This window comes from Plectrocnemia conspersa, unplaced genomic scaffold, assembly GCF_051122295.1.
Source record: "Plectrocnemia conspersa isolate PC_06_02 unplaced genomic scaffold, ASM5112229v1 ptg000010l, whole genome shotgun sequence".
Lineage (NCBI taxonomy): Eukaryota > Metazoa > Arthropoda > Insecta > Trichoptera > Polycentropodidae > Plectrocnemia > Plectrocnemia conspersa.
The window spans coordinates 25,189,682-25,211,584 of NW_028277174.1; the positions used below are offsets into that span (position 1 = coordinate 25,189,682).

The window sequence follows — 21,903 nt, forward strand, 5'->3', positions numbered from 1 at the left end:
TTTAGATAGAAGGCTGTGTAATAAATTTTGTTATCATAATTGACGTTATATGTGCTAAGAGTTGCTATGTATTGATGTCTATAGAAAGACGGTTAGACTCCGCACGTGTGGCTTTGGCGCAATGGATGCGTTTATATAATATATTATATTATAATATATTCAGTATAAGTTATGGCATTTCAGTGGGCGATTCATTAAACCGCAAACGTCTTAACTAATCCTCGTTAGAGTCACAGGCAGACGTTCTGTTAGATAATATCTTAAATTGTATAGTTATAGTATACAATAGATGTTTAAATAATTATATCCTACTAGCTTTCCTTATTTGATTGTTAGGTTCATCAACAGATATGTCATTAATCTCGCATGAAAAAATTAACCACTGCAAAATAGCTATCAGAACACTATAAAATTTAATACAGCAGTATAATTTATAGATCAATACGAGTACAAACCATACATATGTTTTAAACAGTAAAATAGTTAAAAATAATTTTTATATCAAAAATAACATAATTTATATTATAAACGATATTATTAATACTCATAATGTAAAATTAATTTTATGATAGCTAGGAAAACATTAGCAAATATTTTTTTACTGAGTAATATTGGTGGTGGTATGGAAAAGGTATCTATCGAAAAAGTCGAGTTGTTTTATTGTAATCATTGTATTATATCACGATTCATAATATAACAAAGGGATATCCTGCTTTTGTATTGCTATCGCGACAACTGGCACTATAGTAAAATTTACATGATACCCTTTGATATCTTATGACTCGTCATAAAATACAAATACAATAAAAAGTATGAAACTAAAATATATTTTTTTCGATAGATCCCTTAACCATAACAATAATTCGATATCGATTTCGATGGATCCCGATAGATAACCGATTTTATTAAATACAAATATGTCTCATTTATATATAAGTTGATAAAGTTTTATAGTTTTCATTGCGATGATAATTAGATCTGTAATAATATACGCTTACCTTATGTAAAGTAAAACTAATAATTATTTTTTTGATCATTTAAAATATGGCGATATAAATATTGTGGCCAGGAAAATGTGTCGCCCGCAATTCACTGCCAGCAATTAATCGCTAGCAGTTTACCGTCACGGCAAATGATCGCTAGCATATCTTATCGCCAGGCAATACAAACAGTTTATATAAATTTATTGGTAGTTTTAAACTACTTGCGATTATTTCTGACGGTGAATTGCAGTTAATAAATTTTCATAGACTCATAAATAATATATAACACACCCTAAAAAACATTAAAAAAATTTGATTTCTAATAGCAAAAATTAAAGAACATTCCATAAACATATCGAAAAATACTAGACTACATTAACATACTAATCTCCAGACAAGTCTAATGTTTGATTTATGTATAAACATAAAATGTTAGAAAAAACATCTTACTTTAGAGGCTTACATTTAATTATTATAAACTTTAAATCCCAAGTTAAATAAATTGTTATAAATAATTAATTTACATATTTTTATTTTTTTAATATGTTGAAAGTTCTTATATATTTTTAAAGGTATCTTATGATTTTTTAATACTTTTAGTCTTATTTCATCCTTTTAATTTTTTCTCTTAGACTAACAAATAGTTTTAAACCAGTTTTACTTAATTTTAATGTTACTTAATTTTAATGTATTTTCCTGTATTCTTAACCTTGTACTAAATATATATAAATACATAAGAGGCAAATCTTTTTTGTATTGCGAATGTTACATTTTCAAGTTTGATTAAGTCTAAAAATAAATCAATCGGTGAATTCATTCCAACACTTTCGATACAGCATCGAATATACACAATGAGGGTGCTTTTTTACTTATGGTGGTTGATTCGTCAATTATTAATGAAATTATTTTTTTCGATTAAAAAAATACATAAATACATTTTTTCTTATTTCATTACTTACATAAAAAATTTCACTTAGTTTTTGCAGATAAATTTCACTTTAATTTTTCCAATTTTTTCAATTCCAATTTTTTGCTGTTATTACTTTTTTGCGATATTTAAAAAAATGTTATTAATCTTTTTTTTTTTCGGTTTTAGGAATAATTTTTAACGCGGTTGTATGCAGCAGATTCTCTGTGATCGATTTTTTTTCAAAATGAGCTAAGTTGTTGCTTCGTATCTTTCCCATAATATGTAATTTCATTGTTGGCCCATTCTTTGGAAATTTTCATTCCTATCGTCGTTTCAGTTTTAAAATTTTCAACATCTCTGCAAGGTGTGCACCCAAGTTTCATTTTGTGTATATTCAACCATTAATTTTTTAGAAAAAATCGTTTTTTATCTGATGACCTGCAATTCGATACATCATCTTAAGTTCGGTCTTGTTCCTCAAGATCAGCTTGAGATAACTCGTCAACTTGCAGCAATATTTCCATATTTTCTGTCGTCGTTTCTGATATTGTTTTGGACTTTTTTTAGTGGTACCGGCGATTGAGAAATAACCGTATTTTTCTTTTATTTTTAATCTTATGGTTAAGCTTTCACACTTAAAAATAAGGACAACGGCATCATAAAGAGTGCGTAATACTAAAGTAAGCGTACATTTCTCAATATAAAACCGAGCATTTTTATCAATCTGCTGTGATTTTTTGAGACTATTTTTAGACCCTTAGCAAAGAAAGGCCTGCCTAAAATATATCCACCAAAATGATAGGAGTATTCCGCCGGTAACGAGGATCTTGGAAAATATATAGTTTGTCATTTGGTGACACTGAAAGGCAATCGTCTATCGAAAGCCCATTTCCATAAAGAATTGAGATCTTCCTGAATCCGAAATCGACTGCATTCTCTTGAAAATTTTCAAGTCATCTACATATAAAAAGAAATTTGAGCGATTTATTGCCGTCTTTATGTCATTAATTAACAATGGATCCAAATTGGATCCTTGCGATACTTCTTGTGATAGTTTTTATACTTGACGAACTGATATTTATCGATCAAGTAATTTAAAAATACCTACGCAAGATCTTCAGAAACGCCTTTTCAAAATCGGCGTATATAATAGAGTTCAATGATTTCAAAACGAAGGTACGATACATGTACAATTTGAAATGCCATGATCGATTTTTAATTAATTCAACATTTGCAATAATGTTTTTAATGTCAAAATTTACAGTTCAAAAGATTTTATTTTAGATACGAAAAAGTAGAATAATTATTTTTTCAATGTTACACTTATACAATGCTATTCCATTGTAAAGAACAATGCAGTAGTTAATCTAATGTACTTAATCTCGTATGGCATATGTAGTTTAACACCTCCATAAAACTGTTTTTCCTTGAATAAACAAATTTGAATCACACAATTATCTTTGATCTTGCTAGCTATGTGTAGTAAAACTAAATACTTTTGAACTCAATTATCTGAATGATCATGTCTTTAGGATAGTTAAATAATTCTAAATAATAAACATCTCAGTTGTAACAAACATTAGTAGCATCCATATCTACTTTACGCAATATTCACACGTACAATTTGCACCGGTTTAATCTGGTGTCTTTCGCAAAACCAACAATTTCGCTCGTGTCCAGCGGCGCTTGAAATTGGCCGGTGGACAAAGGACACCACGACATAGCAGTATCTGGTAGTAGCATTACCACTAGAGAGACAAAGCGTCATTATCCGTTTCCTGTTGTCTGCCCGATTGGGTTACCGTCGTTTCCGATCCTGGCCGCGCCGATTATTGTGTCATCCATTGTCGTCTGGCAACCCTTTTCGCCGCAGTTCGTGACCCTGGTCTGACCGACACAACCATACTACAATGTGGTAAGTAGGTATGCCTCGGAGTCCGCGGTATGTATACCATCGCATACCATACCGGGAGCTCGACCTTGGCATTCCGCGTTTCGCGAACGAGAGTCGGCGAGCTTTTGCCGGGCAGGAGAGCTTTCGATCGACCCTTTGTGTTGTGACGTTTTTGAATGTCACTCCGAATTCCGTGATTGATCACCGCGAGATGATATCTCGATTGACGTAATTATAAAAGATGAGGCTTTCGCAGCGGGCCGATCGTTTGCGCGATAAGTACTGTGTGATTTATGGGAAATGTATCGTATTATTGTGTGCTATAATAAATTATCGTCAATTTGAAAGTGTATAATGTTATTAGGGTCTCATTTAATACATTAATAAATTACCACACTGTATGTATATAAAAATGGCAAATTTGATAAATGTATGTATGTATGCACAAAAAAAAGTAATTAACCAAAAAAACGAGATAGCTCAATTCTTATATAAAATTACACACTGAATTCATTTGCAAAATTATTTTCACTAAAAATATTTTTTTTTATTAAACAATGTACAAAATATTTTTGCAACGTGCAAAAAAAGTAATATCTTAATTTGAAAAAATCCTATATTTTTGTAAATAAAATTTCTAAGAATTTTTAAGTAACGATTTTTATAATTTAAATTTACATATTTCACTTTTCTTATTTTGAAAAATTATTTTGTAGAAAAATTTTACCTAAAATTTTCGAAGATTCAATCTAAAAAAATAAATACTCCAGATTATAGTTTTACGTTTTTATAGTTTTTTAATATTTTTTTATTAGCATTAAGGTAATGTCCTAGGTTACGATAGTCTTAATTCAATTTAAATGAATATGAATCTTTATCTTTAATTCAATTTAGTGTATTATATTAAAACTTAAAAATAACAGTTCGCTTTGTATACAGATTTAGTTTAAATAATTGTTATATTATATTACTATTAACTTATATAAACTGCATTGATGACAAAATATTTACACTTGATGCACAACATATTTTTTACATATATGATATTCTCTATGAGTGTATGTGTAATATTAGAGAATTTTTTATACCAAACATTTACGAGACAGCTGGACCTAGATTAAAAAATCTAGGAAAACCTAATCAAGGATGATAGATCAGAATTATAATTATATAATAATCACTAATTCCGACACTAGGATTCAAACCCAGTATTAGTCTATTGTGCAGCATTATTTCTATCTCTCGAAAAACCCCTTCAATCTATTAAAGAAAATATTTCTAAGTCTCAAAAACATATTTGATAATTATTTTTTATTATATAAATGTAAGAGATTTTTAACAATGGGTATTTAAATTAAAAACATGTTTATAGACATTCTTTATATTGAAAAAAAAATATGTCTATATATATAGTTTTCAGAAAATCAATACGATGATATCATATGGCAAGTGTCCCATCCAAAGACATCGGCTTTGTCATAGAGTTCGGCAGATGTTTTAGTTTTGGAAAGAAGCCAAAGCATCGCATCTGATATGACTCTGTGAAGGCAATATATTATATATTCCTATGTATACAGATTCGTTTTGAAATATAAGCAACCTATTTAAATAAATATGTGAAATAATAAAATTAATTATTTCTATAAAATTGTATTTCGTCAATATTCATGGCGGTAAATTTTTACCATCGTCTTGTTTTTAATATAACTGAATTTGTCTGTATTTTGGTATAATGTGTGTATATTCGGTGCTAATTATACCGTTCAACCCTGTTCCACGCCAGTGTCAGAACTCATTTCGGAGAAAACTTTGACCCATATGTGCAACGAAGCCAAAAATATACAAGAAGCTCGAGAATGTCAACAAACCATTCGCTTTTCATGCACTTACACTTGAATGCAGTAGCGAACGAAGTCACTTGTATGTATAAAAATGCAAATTTCCCCTCTGCCACAAAATTAGAATAGTGTTACTTCTGACGGTTTCAGTTTACAAACTTACGTTTGTATGTATTCTTTCGATATGTATGTATATATTTGCATATTTGTATATTATAATCAATAGGTTTCAATGAATGATGTTATTCAGCTTGTTCACTGACTGGCACAGATTTTCGAGTAAAATATCATATAATTTTCTAGTTCGAGCATCAAGCACAATTAAAAATGAATATTATAGTAGTACTTCAATATTTATTATTTTTATGAGAAGTACATCGATATGAAACTGTTATTAAATATAGTTTTGGAATAATGAGTTGCCGGTAGAAAATTGTAATTAAATAAAACATTTATTGATTGAAATTTGCTATACATACATATAGAAAACATTGGTCATGCACTCATGATTAACGCATATTATCCGGTGGCATAAACCCCCCCGCAACGCACAGTTTATTTATTTTATTTATTATTTTTATTTTATTAATTTATTTAGCTTAATAGCTAATCTTTACATCTAACAAATTTAGTAAACATATATAAAAATATATAAAAAATACATAACAGAAAGAAAAAATAAAAATATACAATAATAAAGTCTTAATATTATAATTTATTTCTATATGTACGAAGGTGTTTTTTTATTCCATTTATGAAACCCGTTATATTTTTGCTGTTTCGGATTTCTCTTGGAAGACTATTATATAAATCAAAACCTCCGTACATAATTCCCCTAGCCGTACTCGTTTTCTTATACTTAATTATCTTTAAATTTTCTCTATTTCTAGTATTATATTTATGTACATCTTTATTTCTTATTAAATACTTATTAAAATATTCTGGTAACATATTATTTTCTAACTTATATATAAATACTAAAACATTCATACTCAATATTTCTTGAACATTCAACCATTCTAATCTATCAATCATACTTTTACAATTAGTTAATCTATTTTTATTTAAGATTACTCTCATTGCCCTATTTTGTAAGTTTTGCAACATTTGTTTATCTAATTTATTTAACATATTTAATAGTGTTGCACAATAATTAAAATGGGGCAATATTATACTATTGTAAATTATTTTTTTTGTATTTACACTTAATATATTTCTTAATCTAGATAATAAACCTATTTTTCTACTATTTTTTTTTAAGATGTAATTACAATGTTCTTTAAAATTTAATTTTGTTTCAACAATTACTCCTAAATATTTTATATTATCCACTATTTCTATACTAGAGTTATTTATTACTATTTTGGTACTATTATCTATCACATTTTTATAATTAATAAACATACATTTAGTTTTATTCTCATTTAATTTAAGTACATAATTCTTTAACCATATTTCTAATATACTTAATTCATTATTTAAATTATTTACAATTTCTTTAATGTTATCACCTATGCAATACATTAATGTGTCATCCGCAAATAGATGAATTTTACATTTTTTCACGTTATTAACTATATCATTAATATACAAAACAAATAACAATGGTCCCAATTTAGACCCTTGTGGTACTCCATAAGACACTAATTTCTCTTCAGAATATACATTATTTATTTTAACTTTTTGTTTTCTTTTATATATGTAATTATTAAACCATCTTAAAACTATATCACTTATACCTATACTCTCCAATTTCTTTAACATTATTTTTCTGTCTATTGTTTCGAAGGCTCTCTTGAAATCCAAGAAAACTGCTCCAATGATTTTGTTTGTATCATTAGCCAACAGCCAATCATTTATCACTACTTGTAATGCAGTTTCAGTGGAATGCTTTTCTCTGAATCCCGATTGTTGTTCACATATTATGTTTTGAGAAGTAATAAATTCCTTTAGTTGTTTGATTACTACTTCTTCTATTATTTTTTCTATACACGGTAGCATGTTGATTGGTCTCATTTCTTCAACTTTTTTACTATTTTTTATTTTAGGTATAGGTACAATAGTAGCAATCTTTAAATTTTCAGGCATTTCTCCTAAGGAGAGTGCTTTATTTATTAAATAATTTAATTTAGTTCCTATTATTTCCCATGTTTCTTTAATTATATTTATATCTAGATCATCAGTACTAGTTCCTTTTTTTAAATTTACATATTATGTTATGAATTTCATCTAATGATACCGATTTAAATTTACTAAATTTTACAATTATTGCTTTATTATTATATTGTACTAAATTACTAATCCTTGGTATTGAATTCACAATTTCTTCTATGCTCTCAATGTAATATGTATTCATTTTTTCTGCTATTATATAAGGATCTTGATATATACTTCCATTAATTTCCATTTTTATTATGTCTTTTAGCTGAGTTGGATTAATTAATTGTTTTATTGATTTCCACATCTTATTTGGATCATTTTGTATTTCATCTATCAATTTTTCATACCATTTCTTTTTAGCCATTCTTAATACTTTGACTGCCATATTTCTACATTGTGTGTATGTTTTCCATTTTTCATTAAAGACTTTATATTCTATTTGTTCTGTTTTTAATATTTGAAAAATTTTGTATGACTCGTCTCTTTTCTTTATAGCATTTTTAACATCATCATTAAACCACGGTTTTGGGTTGTAACGATATTCCTTTTTAAAATTATATTGACTTTTTGTTTTACAATCTACTATATTCTTATAAATTTTGTTCCATATCATGTTAACATTGTTGTAGCAAGTTAGTGTTGTTGGCACAGTTTCTTGGCTGATCCATTATAGAAAACCTCACTCCGTGGTTTCAGTTCTGAAAGCTACAGTCTCTGATGTGTGCACTTTTCCAGAAGATGCCAATTTGGGCCATCTGCGTGTAGAATCTTTGAATTACGGGGACGGTCGGCCAAGGACGAAATCTTGCTGAATAACATTTTGTAAAAATCATAAAAAAACTTGATTATATATAAACCACCGATGTATTATCGCTGATGTTTTGCTTACATATTGTATGAGTTATTTGTTACAAGCAGTGAACAAGTTTAAATGTACTAGGGAATGGATAACATAGTACACGCTCATTGAAAGTATACACTCTGGGTGGCCACATCCATAGCAGCATTCGTAATCATAACGTGTGTAATAATGGCATACACAAGAGTGTAACTTGCAATTCGGGTGCAATCAAGAGCTCGGGCACGTTCGCCACACCGTGCTAATGGCGTCGGTCCGATCGAACTTGAAAGAACCGCAAGGTTGTAAACCTGATCCGGATTCGAACCCGTGACCGCGGCACCGAGCCAAGCGCGTCATTAGCTTCTAATATCGTTCGCATGGAAATGCAACCGCGTGCAATGGAACGTGAGCTGTTCGAGAGGCAGATAAGCTCAAAGTAAAGAGTAGAACTACCGATGGATAAAATAAAAATATTCTTCCTAGATAATTATCCAGAAATCCCAGAAAAAATATGTGTATAAAGATATTTTAATTGATCATCAAGGGACACCTATCAAAAATAATTATGTACTCCTCATTTGAAGATATTTTGTGACTCATACTTTTTATGCCAAGTTGGATTGAATTTTGAGTCAGAGTAGCAATATTTCATTCTTCACTTGAATGCTATTTCAGGAATTTCTCAGAACGTGTGTACCAAATTTTGTATATTTATTATTATGAAGCACTTAAAATGAAGTGTGATGATGATATTTAAAAAATGTCTGTGTTTATAATTTGACATATTTATATATAGACATATTTACATAACATAAAAGTGTAATACTTGAGCTTTGAAAAAAATATCTAAAGCAATTATTTTTCGATGTTTGCTTTATTTATAGTTCATATGAACTCAATTTATATAGTCTCTGGGAGATCTGAATTACTGATTATTATGCAATTATAATTCCGATCGATTATCACAGAATAGGTTTTCTTAGATTTTCCTAATCTCTTGCATGACTATCGTGACAAATAATTTAAAAAAATCAAGCTAGGTTGTGTTTAATGACATTTATTGCTTGAACCTTTAATAATAATAAATCATAAATAATAAAATTTATATCACTGATTTACAGACTTTTATCTCAGTCTGATGTCTTATTATTTAGTAGTTGTTGATTGTGTTTACCCCATTGTAATACTTTGGGCTAACGCCTGTCATGTTGTATTTTTATATTGTGGTTTTTATCAATTCGAATGAATATTTATTTGGATGAAATTTATGTTATATGAAGATTCAATAACTCTATTTATATACTAGTTATCAGCTTATTATTTATTTATTTATTTATTAAAATTATAACTGCCCTAAATAAAAAGTGGTGTTCTTTTCAAACCACTGACGTAGGTTTTTCTTCGTCATAGAAAATGTCTTTCCTTTGACTATTACATGATACTTCAAAGAAAAATATGAATTTCAGCACCCCAGAGCTCATTTATTTTGCTTTTATAGAACCTTATCCTATATTGGACGTTAAGATTTATATTGTTTACTACTGTCCTCAATAAAGAAGTTGTGCTCTTTTCAAACCACGGACTTAGATTTTTCTTACTCATAAAGAACAATCCTAACAATTAAGAGTAAAATTTAATATCAGTAGTATAAGTAGATAATTAAAACCTGAAAGTTCTGGGTTCAAATTATATGCTATGTATACCAGTGTTTTTCAGTTTTCATTAAGTTTTCCTAGACTATCTTTACCTCATATATGAATATCGTGAGCTCATGCATTTTAATACTGTTGATTGTAAGATGTCGCTTCCGTCAACACTTTATCAAGAATTTTCTATTATTTCAGTGAAATTATATCGGAATACATTTTCATCGGTAGATAAATTATATTTCTACTAGTAAAAACATAACTCTGTAACATATACAATAATTATCCAAACTGTACGTTAACTCAAATTGTTACAGAATTATAATAATTAGTAACTAAATAATTTTTCAATATATAAAAGTTAGCACCCTGATAATTTGGTCATGACATCAATAAAAACGTAAGCATACATAAGCAAAACATAAGAAAAATATGCAGAATCTTAGTAAGTCTAACCAAATCCATGTATAATATAATTTTAATAACAAAATCATTGGATTTTGAATTAAGAATTGTGATTGTTTTAGTAACAGTTCATTCACCTCAATTTATGCCTGCCAACTTGTCTTCGCCCGTCGATCGTCGACTACATTAACCTAATTTTCATATATTTAGATATTATTTAAGCTACCAAATAATTTTATGCAAGCTATTGTAGAAAATTTGGTTGAAAAGCCTTTATTTAATGTAGTATTGTTTTTAAAAGTAGTATTGTTTATATAATATTTATCATAACCCAGTATTTATATTAAGAATAATTAAATTCTATAGCTATATAATAATAAAAAAATAGTAAGAGTGTATTGTAAACACAATTTAATGAGTAAATATGTATATAGCCACACTGTCACAATAATAGGAAGAGTATTTCAGTTTAAAACATCAGAGGCGTATTCCGGTAAAAATAATCTACAAATCATGCTTTTTCATAAGAAATTTGTTTAATTCTTTCACACAATTTTTAAACCGATGGCAAAAGTCCATTATTTCGTTTTATGTATCGTAAACATAAATTACTTTCAGATCAGTTGAGATTTTCAAAGAACTTTTCGCACTTCTTAGCGGATAAAACGTAAACACAGTAGTTATTATTGTCGTTTCGCTCGAAGAGCACGTGTTTTCGCACAGATCTTAAGATCTTCGTTGATTTGAAAAAGTTGAGAGATCGCTATCGATATCGACAATATTTATTTTTGAGCTCAGTTATCAGATGTTCGTCTCTGGACCAACCGGCGTCGGGCGCTGGATATAACTGACATTTTTGTATTGCTTTTATGATGCTCTGGATTTCTATTTCTGATTCCGCAAAGAACGGACGCTTCTGAGCGACGCCACAAGTGGTCGGTCCGCGAGTGGAAAATCAGTGATTTCAGTGAGTGAGTGAGTGAGTAGCGAAAAAATCGGACGAAACGTCAAAGTGCTATTGTGTTCGGGTGATTTAGCGCGGCGTCAAAAATATAACGAATACAAATTAACGTCATAAAAATCGTTACGCAATGTTCGCCATAAACGAAAGCTCGAAATGCAATAAATAACATTGCGTGTTTAATTCGCGTTTTACGCAGCGCGTGCGAATATTTTTAGTGATTTATGGCTTCAGCGCAATCTGAAGGTTCGAATTCACCTAATTTCCGCATACTTAAATTGATCGAAAAATCACAAATCAAGCTACTTTTAAATGATTTTTATAATTCATAAAATACGTATTATTTTGGAGTTAATAATTTAAGAAAGGGACTTGTTTAATAATAAATTAATATTAATTCATTACAAAGATTCTTTGTAATATTTAAGTACACCGGTGATCTTTTTATTTCGTAAAGTTATAAATATATTAATCCCATGTCTTCTATAAACTACACTGTATTTTATGTATTCATTATCATATAAGTTCGTATCATAAGATCTTAGTTTATTGTGTTATAAATTTAAATGCGACGAGTTAACGATACTGCGTATTTAACTATAGAATAAATCAGTTGCGCCATCAGATTAAATCAAATAAAATGAGTCCAAATAAACGAGAGGGGCATAACTAATATGTTGAATGATTAAATTTATAAATGTAAAATATCTCTATAATGTTATTTTCATTATATATTTTTTTCCGATCAGGCCGGTTTTTATCATTCAGAATTTGTTGTGTTCCGTTTATTCATGGAGTACAGAAAAATTAATGATTGGTTTCAGAAAATATGTTTCAGTTCCCAAACCTAATATAAAGATATAGTACAATATACATACTTATTATAAGGATTATTTATTTTTATTTTTAAAATAAGAATGAAGCATATTTTAATTTTTAAATAAGGACGAAGCTTTATTTTAATTATTTCCATTACGTTTCTGTTGCTGTGAACTTTTTTCTAAGCAATGTATCGGATAGTATATATTTTATAAATGTATCTAAACATATAAAATTGTTTTGCATTTCACCTTTTGCATACGGTTATAAGCTTTTCTACAAGTTAGGAAAAAGTGTAAATTCTTAATTTTGTAGCATATATTTCAACGTAATTTTTGTTACGTACAAAGGTACGTTTTTGTGATCACAATAACTCGGACTATCAAAAAAAGTTTTCCATAATAAATTACTTTAACCCTTTGGCTGCTAAACAACAATACATTATTGTTCGTTATTATTAATAAATAGGAGGATCAAGATTCTTAGAAAAGCTTAATGAAGTTAACTACTAGTTACTATGTTAGTATGTCAATAGTATAATACATTTTTTCATTTATTTAATTTATTGATAAATATGTTAAAAATAAAAAAAAAAACAGATTTAAAAATTAAAATTATTTATATTGCTCATAGAGATAAAAAAATTACCAATCATTGAATAAGTCCACAGCTGCATAATATTAACTTAGTAATATAATAAATTTCTGGAATTTCGGGGATTACAAAGTGATTTTTTCTTTGTCGTATTTAAGGTTGTTATAAAAATAAATTTAAGAGTCACAATAGATAGTGTTTTTAGAATGAGTGAAATAGAAATATAAAATTTTAAAATATTCCACTGTCAAAAAGCTACTATAGACTATTATTTTTTAAGAGACAGTGCACAATAACATCGTTTAGCGCGTAATCATAATGTTCTCTTAAATTTCTGCCTCTTAAAATCCATGTATTGAGAACGATATATAACAAAGATGAAATTTAAGGTCACAATATAATTAATTATACGTGAAACAAAATTATTGCGTACTGACTCTTAAAAATAAATAAATATACTATAAACGTTTATGAAAGTAACTAATTTTTACATAGTAGTAGGTACTACCTTTAAATTTGATGCTAATAATAAAGATTTGATTTTTTGGCTTTAGTCAACCTTTAAAATATTATATTATTGTACATAATATTTTGGGTGTTTTTAACATGAAATACCTTAATCTTATTGTTGTCGGAATTTTAATAATTATTAAGATATTTTTCTAATAGCTGTTTTGGGTTAATATGTTATAAAAACTATCATTAAAAATATAAGCTAATTATTCTTTAATTCAAATATCATTTAATTGATATCTTAATAATAATTTACTATACCCGGATTTGTTCGTAGAAGATGCAATCCAAAGTTATCTTGTTTGTACGACTGAAAAACGTGAAGCAAAACAGTTTTCCATTATATTTTTTATGCGCTGCTTTTCTTCGCCTCAACTTTAGATGACAAAGCAATTTCTTGAGAGATGAGTACAATCCAATAGTTGGATATAGATGTTGTTATTTCAACACAACAAAAACTCATTAAAAATTCTTTATTACTACAGAAAACAATCGTGTACATATGCATATGATTTAGAATTTACACATGTGCTAAATACTGCACACATGAGCGAGCCCGCATATTTTGTTCATGTAAAAATTTTAACAGCTACGGAAATAAAAACATTACAACTTCAACACTCTTTCTTGTGTTTCCGTTTCGCGATTTTCATTTCCGGACCCCCGGGATAACGCGAATACATATTCTGAGTATCATATGCGGCAGCAGCAAAAAAAAACAAGATTCTGACACATGAATTTTTAATTCCTAAAATAATAATATACTCAATGATATTGATACGGTTATCCTCCCCTTTTATAAACAAAGATAATACACACATCAAGAGTATCAAATTGCAAAACAATTTATCAAATGTGTTAAAATGGATTCGAACAATCAAAACAGTGAAAGTTCTGCGTCGAGCAGCAGCGATCGATACAATCCGAGGAAGGTCAATAGGAAGACGATACATCCATCTCGCTATGCGCATATATTAGAGCTAAAGACCAAGGACGACGAATCCAACGTAATCACTATATGCTCCATACAAGATTATAGAAGTTCCGGGGCTTCGGACGAGGAATGCTGTACCACTAACGATGAGTATCTAGTGACGTATCCGGAAGAGGAAGAGGAGGATTCTGGATCGTCAGATTTATCTGCAGATACCATGAACGAGTTGAGCGACGAGATATATTCAATAATTGATTCGAAACTGTGCGCCACCATAACGGAAATAAACAGCAGCATCGAGAGCCTGCACAATAACCGCAGGAATGACAATAACAACAACAGTTTGTTAACGGGAGGAGGCGACGAAGAGATCGAGACTAACCGCGAATATGACGATACTAATGTACCTTCAAATCAAATGAGATACGACGAGAGATTTAACTTTTTCTATGAAGACCGCCCTTCGGAGGATGATGGTGTTTGCCCCATGTTTTTTGTGGATACTGGAAGAGCCGCTTCAGTGGGGAGAGATCTCAAATGGTCCGGATATCGAAAGGTACGATCGCTTAAATTTGTTTATTGATATGCTTATGCGATGCTGTAAAATATAAGTGGATAATATTTATTGAGATATAAAACAATAATTTTGCCAATGATATGACAATGAATGAAAACATTATCTATAAAAATCTTAAAAAGATAAAAGGCTTTTATAATATCACTCTGATTATTCAAAGGTCACAGGAATATGAAGTATGCCGCAAAATTTTCACTGCTTTATAATGAAGAAATTTTGCTCCAAGTCTGTTTACCACCATCAGATGCTTTATAGTTAGCTTTCAATTCATGGTTTCAATTTCACAGCAATATGTTTATGCTGTAATAAAATTAATAATTCTCCTAGAATACAATCATTCCGTCACCATAATTTTTTTCCGTTAAAAACTCGGTTTTAGGGCATGTTTTATAACTTTTTGCTTTCTTATCATGGTTTTGATGTCTTCTGTTTTTCGTAAAGAATCCATTTATCATTGCATATTATTTTCAGAAATACTTCTCAATTGTTTCTGAATTAATGAAAAACTGACTTTGAAACGTGCTGTTTTTATCTTTCTGACATTTCGGTTTTTGCCTTTCCTATGCCATCCAGATGTCATAAAACAGTTTCAAAAAACCCTCGCTGCAAGTGTCAATTATTTGTGGATTAGCTTCAACAAAGTTTTCAATTTTTTATCCGATTATCTATGGGATTAATTTGAAAGCATTTTTGCTTTCAAATAATCCCATAATAAATAGAATATATAGTGTTTATTAAAATTAAAATATAATTTTCACATTATTAAAACAGTTGCTTTCCGGACGTACAAATTTAATACTATACATTAGATGGATGTTCTTGAGTTGGCTCCTAGTGGTTCGAAGGTGACGGCTGGGCTGTATCAAAATCTAACGATTACAGGGAAAGGGTCGAGTAGCTGCATTTCTCCGGATCAGAGTCGTAGCTAGAAGTATTTATGGGAGCGCATAAATATGTCCTCAGGCGCCAAACTAATGGAGGGGGAGGGGGGGTAAAGTGGATGCAAAATTTTTGAAGCGTAATTTACATTTTTTCGTCATGTAAAATCATTAATTTTTCACATTAAAATATGATTCCGTAATTGATCAGTTTGCTACAGCAAAATTAAGAAAAAATTCTATATAGATCATTTATTTTTATTTCCTATGTACATTTTTCTCTCAATAAAATTACCAATACATTTTTTTGTATGTTGATTTTTATATAATAATATATTTTAGAATCTTTAATAGTAGGTTTTTTTAATTTTTACAGACCATTATGACAAACTGGAAAAATTGTTCATTATTTATTTTTAATAAGATTGGCTATATTATTATATTATTTTTATTAACATAGATGTATATATATATATATTTACAATATATATTATGTATTGTATACTCTATAAAAAATAATCAAATAAATATTTTTTTTTTTAAATGTGATGTTCCCAATATATTAAACTTTTTTTTATTAAATTTTATATTACCATTTAGGTTGTTTTTAACCATTTAACCATTGAAGTTGAGAATTTTTTTGTTGTTTCTGCCTTTCGGTCACTCGATGCGGTACATTTGCCTATTTTTTCACCTTTTCTATGGATTAGATTCAATAGTGATTATCTTTTTTTCATTAACAGTAGATAAAAATCTTCCACGGGGTTTATTTTCAAAGGTAATATCGCCAATAATAAATTTATTGAACCAACGGCTTACAGTTCTCTGACTAACAGTACCCTCACCAAATCCCATGATATTTTTCGTGGCTTGCACTGCATTAAGTTTCAGCTTAAACTCGAATAAAAAAGTATACGTAGATCTTTAATCGACACATAATGCATAGCATAGGATCTGAAAAATAAAAAAAAACAATCTGACTGCAACCAAAAAATATAAAAATCAAGGACGGAATTGCGTAGTCCGTAACGGTTCGAGCCCCGGCAGTGGCACTCGAATTTTTATTTATAAAAATGCGCAATTATGAATAAAAGGCCCCAGATTCAGTGACATATATTGATTATAAATTGTATAGCGCATAATAATTTATAATTAATAATATAGATGTCATCAATTCGCAGACTTTCAGTCTGGTCATTAATACTTATTTGTAGGTATTCATTATGTGTTATTGACTTACTCAGTTGGTACAGATTTTCCCGTTGTAACGCATTGGGCTTACGCCTTTCAGGTTACAACGGAAGAATTAAAAAATAAAATAAAAAATAACACAACACTTATTATTTCATTGAAAGTTCTGATAAAAATTGACACTAGATATGAAACAATTTTTTTTCTTAGTTCGAAAATTTATTTTAGTGTATTTTTGACTTATTGACTTATTGGCAATTACTTTCCAACTAAATGATTTAGTAAGCTTCTGTACCAGTAGTAATATTATTAGACAGTGTCAATGAAATATGGTATATTATATATTAATTACAAACTCTTATCATTCTGTGCAGTTTTTATTCATGTTTTCCAGTTTCTAGTCTAAACATAAATGTTGAAAATTCATCGCATATTTATGAATGAAGCATAAAAAAAATGTTTCAATTTAGCCAAGACATATTCTCGTAAATAATTTAAGGTATATTTCGAAATAAATATTTTAGAATCGCAGTATTTTTGTAACTTTCGGTCGAATTCAGAGGAAACACATTTCAACACATGTCCATTAAGTGAAAATGTAACTTTTGCTCTGCTGATTTTACAGACACTTGTGACTAATATACCTTGCGGGACCGAATCCATTACACTAATTTGGGTCGGCGCTGAAAAATAGTCAAGAACGTCTAAAATAATCTAGCGATACATTTTTTATGATACTTTCACACACGAGTTCATCATAACGTTATTTATTTATGCGAATTGAAATAATATATATGTATGTATTCATTTAAAAGTCTCTGGCCGCTCCAGCCGAGTCCGATAGGCAAATCTAAATTTCCTTGGCACAGATTCACATCGTAAATTTTCAGAATACAGTTTTTAGGCATTCGCAGGCCAGACGCTTCGACTCTGTGATGTAGTCAAGCGCGAAGGAAAAAATCGTTTCTCATCCGCTTTTGTAGAAGGATCTGTTTTGCATGAGAATGTTTGCCGATTGCCATGCGGTTGCGTCAAATTTTCACTTTACCCCTTTGGAATCAGGGCTGCCACATGTAAAATATAATGTAAACTGATGTATGTTTTTAAAAATTTCATATAATTTTTAAATAATAATCAAGGACGTCTGATTTTAGTAGAAACACACGAGTCTTTTTAGATGTTTTTGTGGTCTGTTTGCTCTAAATATTTTTGATCCTTGCAATATATAAATATATTTTACTATATGTATTATAGTGAATATGTATTAACAGTTAGATTATATTTTCATTTAAATAATCTTCCACGCGTATTTTTACATGATCAAATATTCACATCTTCGACAAAATATTACAATATTTAAAATAGTTTAAATCAAAGCAAAACCTAATGAAAGTTAAAAAACTGAAGTTAGTTTTAGAACATACATTATATCAAGTTGGGTTTAGTTAATTCGTTTAGATTGAGTTCAGATTTATACATCAAATTGAGTTCCATAGACATTTTAGAGCAGCGTATAATTTGAGTAGCGCTTACAAGTTAAATTATATTTTTGTAAAAATATATATTATTCAGATGTAATTTCACTGAAACGCCTATGAAAATATAATTCGAAAATATAAAAATATAAATTGAGATACTTTTCATTTAATTTTAATAAATTTTCACATTTAATTATGATACTTATATAGTAAAATATATTTTTTTTATATTATTCGTCCATTGGAAATTGTATTGTAATATATTATTTAAATCCATGTTTTATTACAAACAACGATGCGCAACAAACTGTTCCTGTTTATTTTGGCTCATTACTCACAAACAAAGATAAAAATACACCATGTTTGTGTTTGTAGGATTGATTTTTGTATTTAAACATTTATAAAGCTTTCGTTAGGAGTCTAGACTTAATTATAGGCACTGCATTATAACAAAAATAGAATATGCGTAGTAGATAAAATATATAAAAATAATACAATTGATTTAATTTATTGCAGTATTTGTAAATTTTTTATATAAAACATTTTTAAATTTTGTGGTATTAGATTTTCGTTTTCCTAAATGTTTTTGCTGCATTCAGGACAAAAAGCAAGGACATTTTTATGTGTATTTTAAATACACATAAAAATGTCTAGGAATACAAATAACTATTTTAATTAATTATCTGTGGCCAGAATCAATTAAAAGCCATAGCATGATACGCGCAACCTTTGATTACAGGATTATATTAAATTTAAAATTAATATTATTATTTAAAAATAAGTGACATAAACCATAGAATATGGAGTTTTTTATGGCCCCTCTTCACCCAGGTTGGATTAAGTTAATTTTATTTTTTTTAAATAGTAGAATTTGTATATTCTATCCTTATAGTGTAATTAGGTATTTATAAATTTATGGGAAAATTATTAGGTAAAGACGTTTATATTTATTTTGTAAAAAATATCCGTAAAACTAGTATTATTTTGAACTTTTATATTCTTATATATTGCATTTCGAAACATGAACATAATAACATATCATTATTTATAGACACAGTATAATTTCACATTAGTGCGTTTTAGACTTGTTATTATTTTTAAATCGTTGGAATGCTTTTTTAGGTCACGATTGTTGATTTTAAACCATTATCTCGACCGAACCATAATAGCATTTGTAAATACTGTTTTCGATAACCCTAGTTGACCTATTCATGGTTCAGAATCGGAATTGACATACCATTATGGGGATATGTAGACGAGTTGTTTCCACATCCAATTTGCAAATCTGACACATAACATTTTCCTCTTTCTTCAAGACTTTCTACTTTAGCATCCGTTCTTCTCTTTGTTCAATGTGCAAAAACCAGAATTACATTACGGAAACGATCGATCCTCCCAACGTATTTCCTTTTCTATGTATTGTAGTACTTCCCACAAACCTTTTGTGTCGTTGAATTCGGAATTTTCGCAATTAACTAGGCCGGAAAAAACTTCGCCTCAGTCCAAAGTTATTTTTTTTAGTACCGTTAGACGGACTCACTGTGATGCAATATTTTTTCGAATTATGAAGTTTTGATACATTTTTCAAACTTGGTTTCGCCGACTAACTATTGTGCTATAAAAAGTATTCCACTCGATACCATCTCTTTCGTGCACATAGCTTACGTACGAGAGAATTTCATTAAAGTTTTTAATAAGAAAATAAAATCAAAAAACTCTATCGCCGTGTAAATTATGCATAGTGTGTGTATAGTGGAATTTTCAGCTCTTAAGTGATTTTCTTCTAATAACACTTTTCAAAGTGGATAATTGCATTAAATTCGAGATTCTCCTAATCTGATTCAAAGTTGTGCCTCCTCAGCAGTGTATTTTATCGCGTTTTCGTTTATGGGCTCCAATGAATTTATATTATTATCACTGTATATTTTTTGAATTATTATATCATATAACTGCACTCCAATAGAAACGCTATCAAACGAAAGTTGGTCGTGCTGAAACATCGAAAGGCAACATTTTCCGGCTCAATCGAGCCGACATTGTATTTAGTACATTTTCACATCACGTCAAAGAAAAATATCGTCCTGTTCCAATTCTCTGAACGATTCTCATCTCTTTGACTCATTGTCTTGTTTATGTATATAAACGTTTACACGAACATTTATGTTTTATAATAAATATAAATCCCACATCTACATACATATTATATAAAGTCATGCATGTATTATATTATATAATAACATGTGCCTATGTCGAATATAAAAGACGAATCCCGACGTCTACTTTAATATATTCCATCTCGGAGAAAGTCGAACGAAATTCTTTCTGATTTCGATCTCTGACGTCCCTAAGCTTTTCTCTAGTTAAGTCTTTCGCCTTTTTAATTATTTTTACTGCCATCTTTTGCCTTATTTTAAATATATAAAAAATCACAAAGTGCTTTGTATAATATAAACCTATAAAAGCTTTATAATATGTTTGTTATAAATTTGTATAAAATATATATTCTTTTATATGTCTGTATGTATTATAATGTCACAGGTGTTTGCACTGTGCAACTGTTTTAATTCGTTATTTTTTGCTTGTTGCAGGTGAGTGTACTGATTAAAACAATATTTGCTTACTGCAGAATCTGCATGAGTTTTGTATAGCATGTATTTAAAAATTACCGTTGTATTTATTTAATTGGTAAGAATTTTTAATATGCTATTTTTTTATTCTGCTTTAATGATATGTGATTAATATAATTTTATATATTTTTTTAATTAAATTTATTAGTCAATGATAAATATATTGTATCATTAATAAATATTCAACATTAGCCATAAAGCTACACAATGTAATTGTTCTAAAATTTTATTTAACTAATTAAACCAATAAGTATGAGTAGCATAGCAATTTAATAAAATTTACTACATTAAATAAATACCAGTAAAAAAATATACTCAAATAATCCATTTTTTAACCACAAATGAAATTTTATTTGCATGTTTTTTTCTGTTTTAAACCAAATTTTTTTTTCACATTTCTTTGAATGTATTTGAGTAGTCTTTTTGATTTTCTTTCAATTTAATCGTGTTATAAGATTAGAAATGTAGCTAGTTAGATATAAAAATCATTTTATATGTAACTGGAAAAGTAAATATTACCAATTTAATTTTCTAATATTGTGAAGTAGCAATTTAAAAAAATATAATAACTGTATTTCTCACATATTGAATCAAAAAAATATGCATACTTTATTTTATATAATTATACATATGTTTCAAAGTAGCTTATCTAGT

The 21,903-nt window shown here is 28.7% G+C and overlaps 1 protein-coding gene across 13 annotated transcripts in view; it reads left to right on the plus strand.

The window, feature by feature from the left end:
• ASPP (Ankyrin-repeat, SH3-domain, and Proline-rich-region containing Protein) overlaps nucleotides 1-21,903 on the plus strand; it is a 368,351-nt gene that overhangs the window by 186,007 nt on the left and 160,441 nt on the right. The window contains exons 1-2 of one of the 13 annotated variants that reach the window (XM_088194926.1): nucleotides 11,512-11,644; nucleotides 14,373-15,054. The exons of 9 other annotated variants lie outside the window; for them this stretch is intronic. In XM_088194926.1, coding sequence (XP_088051052.1) covers nucleotides 14,428-15,054 — 627 coding nt within the window. In that variant the 5' untranslated portion in view covers nucleotides 11,512-11,644; nucleotides 14,373-14,427. Of the gene's footprint in view, nucleotides 1-11,511; nucleotides 11,706-14,372; nucleotides 15,055-21,903 lie in introns of those variants that run through there. 3 more of the 13 variants (XM_088194923.1, XM_088194925.1, XM_088194924.1) reach the window with 3 other exon arrangements.